The 14506-nt window shown below is 40.0% G+C and overlaps 2 protein-coding genes across 4 annotated transcripts in view; one reads left to right on the forward strand and one right to left on the reverse strand.

Moving 5' to 3' along the window:
• SLC39A8 (solute carrier family 39 member 8) overlaps positions 1–5601 on the reverse strand; it is a 66994-nt gene extending 61393 nt beyond the window's left edge. Inside the window, exon 1 of the mRNA XM_054825660.1 lies at positions 4949–5601. Within this exon, the coding sequence (XP_054681635.1) occupies positions 4949–4987 (39 nt within the window). The 5' untranslated portion in view covers positions 4988–5601. The remainder of the gene's footprint in view (positions 1–4948) is intronic.
• Positions 5602–5726: 125 nt separating this feature from the next.
• NFKB1 (nuclear factor kappa B subunit 1) overlaps positions 5727–14506 on the forward strand; it is a 59030-nt gene continuing 50250 nt past the window's right edge. The window contains exon 1 of one of the 3 annotated variants that reach the window (XM_054825651.1): positions 5727–5979. The gene's annotated coding sequence lies outside the window, so the exon portion shown is untranslated. The remainder of the gene's footprint in view (positions 5980–14506) is intronic. The other 2 variants (XM_054825649.1, XM_054825650.1) reach the window with 2 other exon arrangements.

Here is a 14506-nt window from a genome sequence, read left to right on the forward strand (position 1 = left end):
AAGTCTCTTCCCTATATATTTGTACAGTGCTCAGCTGTCTGGAACTTCTTTCCTCTACTGGGGCCTTAAAGAGCTGCTGCAGCATAAAATAACGGTAATACAAAGTCAAGTTAGCTAAATTCTGCTTTCTCTACAGAGTTAACATTGGTCCTATTCAGTACACCTGACCCAAAATGACCACATAAATTGAACTGAGCATATATTTAATGAAAATGACTATTAACAAAACAAAGTGACAAAGACAACAAGAATCAAGCAGCTGTTCTTGTTTACATTAGCTAACTGGGTGAAACATTGCTGAGGCTCTAAAGTTGCAGTCATGTAATGGGAAGAACTTATGTCTCTTGGGAAAACAATAGGGCCTCTGAACCAGGTTCTGATGGGTGAAATCAGATAAAAGTTAGAAGCACATATCATTTAGATATGCAAAAGACTATGAAGAGAAACAGAAACACTCATGTAAAAAATACTGAACATAGTGCAGTATTAATCATAACACAAGGGAGGGCAGGTGAAAAGAGAAGGGAGTGAATGCAGTGAACTGGTAAGAACTTGCTGTCACTGAACTCAAATGGCAAAACCCCATCCCTCTGCCTTCAGTGGCTGACCAAGGTGTTAGATAGCTGAGCGACAGAAGAGTGAATGACGCAATCTGTACTAGGTCCAGATTCTGAAAAACTGAGTAGAGATTATTAGATTTATTAAGAATTGTGCTTTCTGATAACTGTGACTATTTGCTGTAGCAATTTGCTTCTGGCTTTAAGGTGCATGTCTGTCACATTGGTTACACTGCTACATACCACTAATGGTCCTGTAAATAGTTTCTATAAACATAACCATTTATATTCTGAGAATACACATACATACTATTATACACTATTACACAGCTCAACCTCTGAACCTGGACTGGTAAGTAGGACCAGCCTAGGCAACACTTTCAGAGCAGCCTGTATCTTTTTCACAACCAGGAGAGCTAGTCAGCTAACAACTCAGAGTGCTCTGGGTAGCTCTCCATTGCTAGCAGCTACCTTGCAGCAAGTTCACACAGAATACGTAAACCACCATTTTCAGCATAACTGAGAGGTTTGCTGTGAAATGTTCCTTGGTATCTGCCAGTGTAAAAGAAAGGAAGGAGGTCTGGCATTACATAGTCGAACTGAGGGGAGGCTAGGCTAATTGTTCCAAATATTATACACATGAAATTGCCTTCTCTGCTTGATTCTTTCCATGTCTTCAAGTGATACCCTATCATAACTATAAGAGTGTTGAGCAGTCATACATGAAAACAAAGCAGATGATGTCAGAGCTAAAGTCATTATCATAACACCTAATATGAGTGTTTATGCCTAGATTTATTTTCCAAATTTATTGGCAGGCTTATTTTGTGGAAGAAGAGATAAGAGTAGACTCATAACTGTATCTATTAGCTATTAATGCAAGAAAACTATCAAGACTCTGGAAGAAAAAATATAGAAAAGGCGATCTGATAAACTCCCTTCCACCCATTCAGATCTTCTCCCCACTTGTAGCATAAGACCAAACTAACCAGTTAAATAATTTTACTACTATCTGTATCTCATGCACAACTCAGTTATCACACAGAAATACAGGCTCACCTGTACTCCTGTTCAGATTATCCTTAGTAATATCCTATTCAAGGTTTCATGATCACTTCTGTATTTTTTTTTATAATTCTTTAATCTTCCTTTTCTTGTTCCTCCTTCTAGCTCTCTCCAAAGGTGTATAATTAATAGAGAAAGGGGAACATCAGCCACATCTACAGCCTCACGGTTTAAGTCCACTAACTTTTTTTTTTCCCCCCAATAGCTATTCACTGCTGAAATCTTCTCCTGTTTCAGCTTTGGCACTTTTACCCAATCCACTAGAAATTTAGTCTTTTAGTGTAGTTACAGGTCTGAATCACTTGAGAGGCAATGTGAGATCGCATATCTGATTTGCGGTTCTGTAGGAAGCAAGTGAAAGGTATGTTTGGGAGGCAACCTGTGGGAAGACACCACACTTCTGAGTTTTGCAGGGTGTTCCTGCGTCCATCTAAGTGCTGATGAAATACATGATGAATTGAGGCCAGGCCATCATCCACCAGAAAAAGGTCATGACAAAGTATGTCTCATGGATGCTGCAATGTGGGGATTCAGCAGCATCACTGAACTTTAAACTGCTCTAGCTGCAGTTTACATTGCTTGGCTTTGCATACATACTACAGCTATTTAAAGATTTTTTTTATATACAGTTTCTATTGTCTGCTTCATTAGAGCTCAGTATATATTCTTTCTCAGAATAATGGCACCATCTTAGAAAATGAATTTTTTTTAAGCATATTGTCTTCTTACATTCCTGGTGCATTCAGGTTACAGGAGATAATGGCAACACCAACAGCAAGTGCTGGCTAAACAGCGATAGACCTCTACGAGGACTGGAGTGTAAGAAAATCACTGGCTACTATCCAAGGCAAATCAGTTTAAGTTAGAACTTTGAGATGATCAAGAAATAATGGATTAACCAGCAAGAGATCTGGATAGTATGGCTTAGCAGGCCAATGAAGACAGACAACTGAAAGCTTTAAAAGGAAATACCTCTCAGTAGCTATTTTAGACTTTCCTTCATCTCTTCCTGTTTTAGTATCAAAGCTACTAGGTCAAAGAGAATGAAAAGATCCTGTCCCGATTCCAATAAATACCTCAAAACCAAGGAAAAAATAAAGTAGGAAACTTTAGTGATTTTTTTCCAATTCAGGTATACCAATTAAAGAGTGATTATTTTTAAAATTACTGTCAGTCCTACATGTTTATCTGTTTTCAGACATCCCTAGAGAAACAAAGCTTAATTCTCAGAAATAACACTTTGCTCCTGCAGAGAAACAGTATTAATTACAGGATTAAAAAACACTAAAGCCAAAGATTTCTGACCCTGGAAAGGGACCTGTACTCCTAGAGCAAACCTAGCAGAGAACAGACACAGCTCCCAGACTGCATTTACATATCAGGAAACTTAAACATACACAACCTTACTAAGGTGAGACAGCCTAGGTAAGTGTACAGCTAGAAAGCCTTACCTCTAACACACCTTCCCAGCTATCAGAGACTGTAATACAACTAGAACCATCTTACAATGTCTCCCTCAGCCCAACTACATAAGCTTTTGCTCCTTTGCGTTCAGTTTTAATCACCTGCTCTTCATTTGTGAGCTGATATTGCCCAGGTACTGAAGTATCTTGATGGTAATAATGCAAATATGTGTTATCCAGGAAAGAGGCACCACTTTATCACTGCAAACCACTCACACCTGAGTCTATATTATCTACCTAATTTCCCTACTGGTTGGAAACAGGATTAGAGAAATAATGGCTCATTTGGCTTTTCAGGTGAGAATTCTGTGCCTTAAAGCAGTTCATTTACTCAGAGTGTCCTCTGAAGATAATTTTACCAAAGTGTGGGCTTACAGTCTTACACTACTGTGGGTTTCAATAGAAATAACATTTTTGTTATGGTGTTAAGTTATAAGAAAGACAAATTTATGTTTTATAATACAATTGAGAAGAGGATTTTATTTTTAAACCTAGATGTTTGTAGAAGCTGATTAGGATTTCACAGAGAAAACTAAGCCCAAATACTTGATAATGTGTCCTTTTAAAGTAAATCTACCAGGTAAGTCTCCTTAAGTTTTGGAAATTTTCCACCTTGTCTGATTTCCTGGTACTTGTTCATACAGGTTTTGCCCTACGAGCACACCTTTGACTAGCTGTGACATTGTACCTTTCCTTTCAAACAAATCTTATTTTGAAGCACTTCTTGTATTTTAAATCCATGTAAACTTCCTTCTTAAAGGCCTTTGAGGCCCCATTCTCTCCTCACTTGCTCTGCTTACATCAGTGTGCTTGCTTCCATGGAAAAGGTTACTCTTGGGTTGTGAATGTATAGAAAGTATCCCCATTTAATAATGAAAAACATGTTTTACTCAGAAATGCTGAGTCATTCTCAGGTCCCAATTTGGATTGGGAAGAGGATGGGGGAATGCAATTTTAGAACTGCATCACAGAGCATGAGTAGCAATCCAAATAAAGGAAATGACTGTCTCTTCATACATATGTATGTGTAACCTGTATGAGATTTCAGTTCTCTTATCAAGAGACAGAGAAAATCCTTTGCATTTCTAAACTCTCTTTTGCAGTTTCAGCACTAATTTTAAATGAGTACATCTCTGTTCCAACCCAGAGATGAGACATAAAGCATAACATCTGTATCTACTCCCTTTCCAGGAATGAACTCAGCTACCATCTGGATATACCGGAAGTGTTTGGCAACATAGTCTTCCTCTATGACATGACTGGTCTATCTACACAGTGTTAAATATAAGGTTGTAATACTTCTCTGGTAAAAATAGCCCTTTCTTCTTGTCCCAGTCAATAGGTGGCTTATGATTTGACCCTATTTCTTTTGAATCAATTTTTGCTTTAGATTACAGTTCTTTGCTTCAATTCAAGAAGCAATAGTTGCATAATTTCATTCACTTATAGGGTTTTTTAATCCTTCTTATAAATTATGATTTTTGTTAGTCTGATTCAACTCTGAGATAAATAAGTGAAGTTCCACCTCATAGGGCCTTAGCATAACAAAATCCCCCACAGATGCTTTTCAGGTGTCCTGCTGTCTTTCTGGGCTAATGCACATCAGGTGAGCCATGCTGGCTGCTGATTTGAGATGTCTTTCACCCTTAGCAAACCAGACATTTATGACTAGGCATAAAGATGTTTAAACTTAAATGTTTCTTGTAATATTTGTGCCCATTAAATGGGGCACTAGCTGACTTTTTTCAGCCTTGGTTAGACGTGTCTGGGAGACTTCATTACTGTACTACAAACTTGGATTTCAGTATTAAGACCACCAGTGTATTATTGATGGTTGGCACTATCTAACAGAAGTTAACCAACCTGGGAGTCTGCTCTGCCAGAAGCTGTATAAATCCACATAAAAATGGTGCTGTGTAGCCTGCACTTTCTGCTCAGTGCTGTTTTCAGACATCAGATGGTAGTCAATCAGTAAACCTCCTTTTACAAAGTGTCCATGAAAGGCAGCCAACAGCCAGGTGCTATGTAAGTGGGTTTAAATTCACTCTATGCATAGTCTCTCTTCCCTTCAAAACTTTTCAGGTGCCAACCAACAAGAAAACGTTGGCAGCCATCAGGTCGGCCCTGACCCCTCAGAAGTGTTAAGAACGTCGCTGTGGGCCGACCAACATGGACAACGACAGGATTATTCCTGTGGCGGTGGTAATTCCCCGGGGGTGAAAAGACTCGCGTATTCACGCGGCTTCCTTTGGGCGGGAGGGCCTGTCCCAGAGAAAGGGATGTCGTCGCCAGCGGGTGGGTGGCAGGCGCTTCCTTGGCTCCGCTTCTGTACTGCTTTCTTCGCCGCTGTTCTTTCCTCTCCCGCCCGGGCTGGGCTTCTCCGTGAGGGTTCAGCCGTGAGGTGGCGGGCGGCCGTTACCGCGCGCGGCGCTGAGGGGGGCCAACAGCTGGTGGTGCTCGGAGCTCTACAGGCGCCCCCCTCCCACCCCACAACGGCTGCTCGCGCCCAACGGCCGCCCGCTCCCTCTCTGCCCCACAACGGCTGCCCACTCCCGCCCCTCCCCTCCCCTCCCGCCCGGCCGTTTGCGCTGCGGGAGCGTCAGCGGGAATTTCCAGCCAGGAAGTGCGGCGGGCCGGGGGGCAGGGGCGGGCGGGGGCGGAGGCTACGCAGGCAGCGGCCGCGCAGGCCGGTGCCGCTCGGCTGCCCTCGCCAGCGGGCCCGCGGTGGGGCGGGCGAACGGAAGAGGGAAAGTCCGCGCGGAGCCAGGGCGCGGGCGGCGCCGGCGGCGTCACGCCGGGTACATGGCGCGGCGCTGAGGGACGCGCGACCGGGACCTGGCAGCGGCAGACGACAACGACGACGAGGAGGCGCCGCGAGCCCTGCCCAGCACCGGGTGAGCCCCAGGCGGCCCCTGAGCCGCCCTTCGCTGTCTTCTTTCTCCGCTGCCTTACCTCGGTGCCTGTTTGCTGCTGAAGGCGCTTACTCCGTCCTCCGCTGCTGCGGCCTGATCCGGGGCGGGAGCGGGCAGCTGCGCCCTGCTAGGGCTGGGCTGAGCGAGGGGCAAGCGCTGTGGAGTGTAGCGGCCCCCCCGGGGGGTGGGGGAGGTTTGTTGACGGAGAGAGTGGCCCACGCGTGGCGCCGGGCAGTCGCTCGCCTGTGACCTCGGCCCGGGCATGGACCTCCTGCTGAAGCGCTGGGAGCGGTTGCTGCGGGTTTTGCCAGCGCTCGCCGGGGCGGCTGCAGCGAGCGAGAAGGGAAGGCGGGCAACGGGCGACAGCGGCCGGCGCCGTGTGGCGGGACTCGGGGGGCTGCGGGTCGTGTCGGTGCCGGCCCTACCGGCGAGGGTAACGTGTGGAGGGCCGGGGAGGCGGCCAGCCCCTTCTTCCCGGTGCGGAGTTTCTGGAAACGGCGATTGCCACCTTGCTTTCATTTCTGTTGCGCGTTTGAGAAATTGCGCTTAGTGCACGCTGCCTCTGTGATTTGGTTTTTTTTTTTTTTTTTTTTTAAGCACGTAGTAGGCTTTTCCGTTTATGTATTACAGGGATCTTCCTAGTTAGGAAGGAGTGTCTGTAAAGGACTGTCAAAGTGGGGAAGAAAAATTGAAAGCCCAACTTCTGCTGAGCGTATAGTGGGTGCTTGTAGGCGGAGGAGGTGCTGCTTTTCACGCTTTTGGTTTCGAAGGTGACATACGTGCTTAACCTGAGACACAGGTTGGAGCGTCTGCTGTTGTGTAGTCGCCGGCTGACCTTGAAAAAACAGACGGTTACCGTGCTCACATAGGTTTGCTACTGGCAACTTGGTGTCCTGGTCTTGGGAAGGGCTTGCTAAGTGTCATGCACAGTATAAATAAAGGCTACTTTCAAAGTGAGGATTTTAAAGGCAATTTAGTAGTAAGTGAAGAAACTGAAAAGTTCTTCCTATGACAAGGAATATTATCAGACTACTTGTTCTGTTACATTTAACCTTAAAACCAAATATATTCAACTTTTCATCATCGCAGTTTTGTGGGTTTTTTTTTACCTATTGACGCTTTCTGCTTTGATGGTAACTTTGATAAAGAAGCACTGTTGACTTACGTGAATATAAAATGGAGTATTATTTCTGAAATGTGATACAGATGAGCTATGTGTTGTTTGGCCATTACCATAATGCAGTGTACTGCTCTGTAATTTCATTCAAATAAGTAAATACGAGTGCCTGTAAGCATTTGCAGAATAAGGCTTTGTAGGCAAGGGGTTGTAACAACTTCAACTTCCTGTTTTAAAATGCTCAAAATCTTTGCTAAAGAATAACATTTTAAAATAAATACAGATTATTTTTAATGGTTTTAAAGTGCCAATCATGTTTGACATTTTGTGCTTCAGAAGTCCTCTTTTCATTTATTCTGTTCACAGAGAAAATTAATACTAACTGGATGAATTCTCTCTCTCAACAGAGTTGAATATACAGCTCTTTGTGTTTATTGACATCCAGAGTCAATGTGCTGTGAAGTATCAGCTTTTGAAATAGTATTTCAATTAAAGCATTTTTGCTCTTTCAAAAGGGAATGTAGCTGCCCATTCTAGGAAAGCATTAACCAAGACGTCATTCTAAGATGTAATCCTGTCTGCAGTGTTTTGTAATCTACAGGGATGACTGCAGTTTAATTGAGAAAACGAAAGAGGAAAAAGCAGCCTGTAACTATCCAGAGGCAGATCCTCTGTTCCGTAAACTTCCTTGGCTCAAGAGTTTAACTGACATTTATGCTGAAATATTGTTGTAAGGATCTACCACAGAGTGTGGAGATTTCAAGGAAACTCAGTGCTAAAATATGTGCAAGATCAATTAAATAATTTAATCTGAAATATTAAACAGAAGGGCAAAAGCCTTTTTCCATCCTTTGTCCCTTTTTTAAAGAAAGAAGTGTCAATCAGTGGTAGAGTCATCAAAAAAATGAAATTATTTTTTCATGCAAGTCAATACACTTTGAGTAGAGTTAAGGTTGTAAACCTGAGAACAGCTTTGTATCACTTTGTGTCATGTTGTGTATTTTTTAAAAAGAATGTAGCAGATAAACTTCATACCTGTAGATGCTTAGTTCAGTCAGCACCTTGGTAATGTTTTTGTAGTACATATTTTGAAATCAGAAAAGTTTATTGGGGAAAAAAAAGTGTGCTGGGAGAGAGAACAAGGAAATCTTGGTAGAGGGTGACAAGGTGGAAAGCAGAGGGTGCTACTTCATTTATATGCACATTCTAAAATTTCCTACTTCATTTATTGAAAAAGGCAATTTAATTGTTTCTCTGTCACTATATATTTGACTTTTAAAATAATTTTTAATGAAAAAAATAAATTTACTTTTTTCATTGGGATGCCTTTATATGAATTCAGTAGTGGATACCTACGAATAAATATCCCTGATGCAAATGTGCTAACTAATAAATTTTTGAATTTTCAATACTCCTCCTTTTCATCATTGCTTTTTCCCAAAATCTTACCATACCACTGTCTCATGAATACATGCAAACTCCAGAAGTAAGTGCAGTTAGGAATTCATGTTACCATGCTTGGCTTTGAGTCTGGAAGGACAGGAACCAAGTTTGAACGCCTGTGAGTTTTACTATCAAAGATGCTCGATGCTGACTACAAAGTTCAAGTCTCCATCAATAGTTATATGCATACAAAGTAAATGTTGTTTTGAAGTTGCAAAGATACGGTGACAGACTATATATTTTTTTTTACTGACTTACAGTTGGCTTTCTGATGTAGCTAGTGATGAGAAAATTCTGCAATCTTCAGAGATTCTGGTTAATTACTCTGTTTTCATAGATTGCTTCAACATGTACTTGCCAAAGTCTTCTCACCTTTCGGTGGTATAAATGTTTGCCAACTCTAAATTCAGAAGTATTATTCTGAAAGAAAATTGTTACTCCTTTCCCTAAGCAAATAATGAAAACTCTAAAGTGTAATTTTTTTTTTCTGACATGTTGATAGCTTTTCTTTGGTTCTCAGACAAAAAATAACACAGTTATTTTAAAACAAAGAGGACAGACTGTTTTAGGCAAATAATGAAAATGAAATTCCTGATCTTGGTCACTTTTAGCTCTGACATAGGTATTTTAGAAGTGGAAGTTGTAATTTGATGTCCTTTAAAGAAGCTGTGAACCTTTTATGAAGTTCTACATTGATAAGATCATAATTACAGTTGTCATTAACTGTGCCCTTAGGTCAGTCAGGCACTAAGTTAGCATCTAATTGTAAGCATAGAAATATTTCAGTGAGTCTTAGTCAGTGATTTTATTTAAACATACATGTTTTGCTGAAGCACTGTTGACAGGTTCAGAGGCAAGGCCTTAGAGGATGTTTGAAATTATTCTAGTCTCAAGGTAGAATCCTTTGTTTAGGATTTAGGTGGAGTTGACAGACTTCTATTGCTACTACTAGCATTTTTTTTACCCCTTTCAACTTTTACGTTCTTTTGAAAAGTAATGCCACATATATCTTTTCCTTTGTTTAAAATGCAGAATTAGCTGAACTAAAATACCTCTGTATTTCATTGCATCCTCCAAGCAAACTCTATTGGTATCAACAGATCAAGAGCTAAGTAGGTCTGAGTTGTGTGGTGTTGCTTTTTTTTGTTTGGTTGGTTTTTGTTTCTCTTAAAGATCATATTTCTGTCTGACTACTTGTGGACAGATTTTAACATACAAATGAAGTAAAACCAAAGTGAGCAGATGTTTTTTTGGGTCTCATTAGTTTAGTGTAAGTGGTTTTTGTGATATCATAGGTTACTGTAGAACTTTGAGGCTGCAGGAGTTTTACCATTTCTTTGTAAAAAAAGCAAAAAAAAAGAAGCCTTAGTAACTACTTTGCACCTGTAGATTTGAAACCTAGGTATAACTGTAACAGTCCTGACTTGCTTCTACCTGTTTGGTTCCACCTATTGGTGTTACTTAACTGACCGTTTCTGTCGTGTTACATTTTCAGTGGCTGTTCGAAACCAAAAGGACACTGAGAATCCCTTAGCTCACTTTTGTGATTGCAGTGGTAACAGCCCTTCCTATTTTCTGAGCCCTCTTCTGCCGACTTTGTTCATGAAATGAGGGACGGTGTCTTCAGTAAGACCCCAGAACTTGTGTGAAAGTACCTGGTGATACAGCAAATCTTATGTGAGCTGGACTTCTGAAATCTTGGGTTTGCTTGTTACTTGGCTTCTCAGAAACTCTGTTCTTTCCCCCCAAAAAAGGAAAAGGTTTGCTGTTTAATATTGATGATGATTCATTACACTGAAAGCTTACGAAATGGGTATGTGTGGCTTTTTAAGTTAAAATTTGACTTTGATGAACAACTTTGTATGAACTAGAACTATTTCTAAAGAACATTCAGTGATTCTTTTTAATCTGTAGGGAAAAGTAACAGCATTTTAACATGATATTCAGGCTAGTTCAAGTAACATTATCACCCCACGTAGCTAAAATACAATGTAGTTATTAGAGTTGTTTTGCTGTGTTGAGCCTCATTATTTTTACATTATACGTAGCATTACACATATACCAGAGTATGTTTGCCATATATTTGGATATTGTTTATTCCTTTGATTTAAGTTGCTTTGAATGTGTTTTAACAAAAACATTCTAATTTTATTCTAGCAATATCCTGGAAAAACAGTTTATATATTTATGGCATCGTAGCATTTCCTCTTGTCGTAGTAGTTCACTATTTTGACACTTGGGAAAGGAATAAAACACGTACACAAAAATTCTGTTTGTAAAGATACTTAATAAAGCAGCCATTCAGGTGGTACAGTTACTATTTGCCAAGTGAATTTCCTCATGCTGTGAATTTTTCTTCAAATTTAGTAGTTATCTGGTGTAATAAATTCGAGTCTAGATTTCCTACAATAATTCTGCACCCAACAATTCTGATTCAGAGCATCACACTTCTGAAATATCTTTAATACTTGCAATTGATTTAATTTCCTAAATGTTTTGTAGTTTTTATACTGTTATCCAATAATGTATCTGCTCATGACTGAAAATACATGAAAATTTGAACTTAGTTTTTTAATCTTAAAAATACACAGCCAGAACTCACAGGTCCCACCCAACAGGAAATAATAAGCAGACTTAATTAATAACAAGAGGAGGCAATTAGTGGTGTTATATTAGAAAATCAAACAGTGTCATTTAGGGTTATGTAGTGTTACTGCAGTCTACAGATGAGAAAAAGTCTGCAGACAAAAGTAGTATCTTTGATAAAAATGCCTCTGCACAAGCCTTTTCTCACTTGTATACTGAGAAATTATACTCAAATCTTTATTCAGAGATTACACGTCTTAGTAGCAGCTGAAGGAAAGTAAAAAAAAAAAATATAACTTCCGTATGCCGCTTTTGCAGAAATTGAGCATTGCTGAGTTTTATACTGAGCATACAGTTTCCTTAAAACAGTCCCCTATGTCCCCAGGTATTGAAGTCATAGATGGGAGAAGAAATATTAGTAAATTTTTAACATTTAAAGGCAAACTTCAAATTTCAAGTCTGTTTGATTACTGAGTTAAAATCCCTTCAAAAAAACATAGTTGATGGGGCTCCTTATTGACTCGAGCGAGTTAGCAATCACTTCTCATGTTTTTTAGAATGCTTTTTCTTTCCTGTTTGTGCTCAAGAGGTCTATGCCAGTAATGTGAGTGCAAGTATGCATGATGTTCCCTTAATATTTTGGTTCTATTTACTTTGTATATTTCAGAATACTGTAGCTGTTTATCACCTCTTATTTTGAATAATCCAGCGATTTGCTGCCTCTAGCAGATCTTTTTCTTTTCCTTTTATTTTAAGAAGTGTGTGTGTGTAGGTTGCGTTTTCCCATTTTTCCAGAGTGTGCATCAGGATAGCTTTCATCTAAAGATAAATATTTGGTCTAGTCTTAACCTTTGCCTGGAGACTTCAGAAACAGTATAATTTATTAAAATGAATGCAATCAAAATGAGTAGTTGAGAACCATGTAAATAACCATTGGTAAAACCTTTTCTGTGTTAAGATTTTGCTTGATTAGTATTTGGGAGGGGAATGTCTCTTTCCCCTCTCCCTACTCTCCCTCTCCAGAAAATTTTCTTCTGCAGCAGCTTAATTAATGGCAACAGTTATAGAAGTACAAGGTGCTGGTAGCTAACAGCTGTTAGAGTTTAGTTGTGTAGACCTGCTTTAAGCAGGTTTGGACAGTATGTGTTCAAAATGCTAGCAACTGTTTGAAATCTTGCCTCTACAATATCCCCACTGTTGTTACATTACTTTTAACAAAAAGAGGATTTATTTTTCTTAAGCATCTTTTATTCAGCCTTAAACAATTAAAGTGGTTAGAAGGACATGCACAGCTTAAACTAAGGGTTGTCCATGTAACTGTTGTATGTTCCTGACCCAGCTTGTGTGTCCTCTGAAGCTTCAGAAGACTTATGCCTGTGTATATGTATGGCCTGCTATTTTGTGCAGAGGTAGAAAATAGCAGTTCTCAAACTTCCTTTTTTTCCCCTCCCTGTGCTTCTTTAAGAATATATTCTGCACCACAGTTGTTTTGCTCCGGAGTTGTGCTCCCAGTATTCTGGGAAAAATCCTGGGTTACAAGGGAAATGGAATGCTGGATGCAGTTGAGAGGAGGTGACCAGAGCTAAGGTGAAAAGGCCAGGCATTGAAAGGGATGGGTGGCATCCTGACTGTGAAGGCACTGCAGTGATGAAGGCTTGAGACTAAACGTCTTGGATCAGTATCTTTGTTGAGTCAGACCAACCTGCTCTGTCCTCCAGCCAAAATCATCTCAGCAGCTCTTGTCCTGCTTCCAGCCCTGACCCAGCAACTCACAGCGTCCGTTGCACAACACATTTCCCAGCATCTCCATTTGGGAAATGCTGACCTCTAAAACAATTGTCTCTATACAGATTATATTTTGCAAAAAAGGATGGAAAAGTGAGGCTCAAGGATGGATAGTTACCATAAAAACAAATGTTTATATTCAAAGAACATAGATTAAAAGTAGAGACCTGCTTACCTGTCTCTCTTTGAAGGTCTGGGAAAGGAAACCTATGTCATGTTTTGTTGTTGGTTTTTTTTCTGGTCCTATGTGAAATGTTAGCTTCATCACTGGTGCGCTTTAAAACATGAATAGATAGATTTGAGGTACTAGAGCTACTAAAATTTCTTTTTTTTTGGGAGGTAGTGTTCAACTATTTAGGGTAACGTTCAAATGATTGTATTTCCTGCTTGGAGGAGTAAGAAGTCTTCCTAATTTGTTAGTATATATACTGTTCAGGTTTTTAGCCAGGCTAGTATGGGAACAAAGCTAGGAAAAAAAAAAAAGAATGAAGTTTCAAGTCTTAGTTTTTTAAAAGGCATGTAGCTACTGGATGAGATGTCTGTAAATGTTTTCAGAAAAAAACTGGACTGTTAGAATCTGAATCAAGCATTAAAGCTTGATTCCTCATAGATGATGAAATTTGTATTGGGTTCGGCTTGTCAATAGAAAGGCAATAGGAAGAAGTCCCATTCCCTGTTTGTAGGTATTGGATTGGATATTGGTATCAAAGAGGAAAATGGTTTACCTCATTTTTAAAATTCAAGCCTGAAAGTTGAAGAGGAACAGTAGGGGGGAGGATCTGGACTCTAAAAAATCAGAGGGCTAAAAAAAGTTGACTAGAGAAACCCGTCTGTTTTTAAAAGGGAGTTAGATACAGTGGATGTTGGAGAATAGCAGTAAAGAGATCTGACATCAAATGATTGAGATAAACAGAAATGAGAATTCTTGTTGCTGGGTGACAGCATTCCTACATTAATTATGTTGTTTCCATTTTAAATGCCTGATCCTTTTGCAGCTTTAAAACAAATATTCAGAATACAATAAATGAACTTGTGTTCTTCCAGCTGTGCCAGTATGACCTGGTATTAGTTGGTTGTTAAGGAGGAGTAGTGATGCAAAGTGTAACTGCCTTTATGTTTAGTTGGTTGATGCAACTCATAATCTTCTGTATACGTGTATGTATATGCATCTTCCTAGGTTTTGGGGTTTTTCTTTTTGTCTTATTTTTTTTCCACCTTTTTCACAAGGGCAACCGACCCTCTGTGCATAGAAAGGAATACTGCACACATACACCTATGCACATAGATACACACAGTCCTTCAGTAGGCACAGCTGTGTGGTTTTGGACAAGTTTAGCTGGATTTGACATTTTCCCATTACATTAGGAGCTAAATGACGTTCCTTCACCCACCTTTGAATTTTCACACTAAAAAATACTGTGAGTTAATGTTTAGTTTCCTGTGCCCCATTATCTGACAGACTTCAGATGATCTCCAGGGTGGAGGCTCTCGTGGTTGATTGTGGTCTGCAGGTGTAGGGGTATTTTTTTAATTGTAGATGCAAGTTTGCAGTACAGTTTGTGGGAATTGGAGATTATG

The sequence above is a fragment of the Grus americana genome, chromosome 4 (assembly GCF_028858705.1).
Source record: "Grus americana isolate bGruAme1 chromosome 4, bGruAme1.mat, whole genome shotgun sequence".
Taxonomy (NCBI): Eukaryota; Metazoa; Chordata; class Aves; order Gruiformes; family Gruidae; genus Grus; species Grus americana.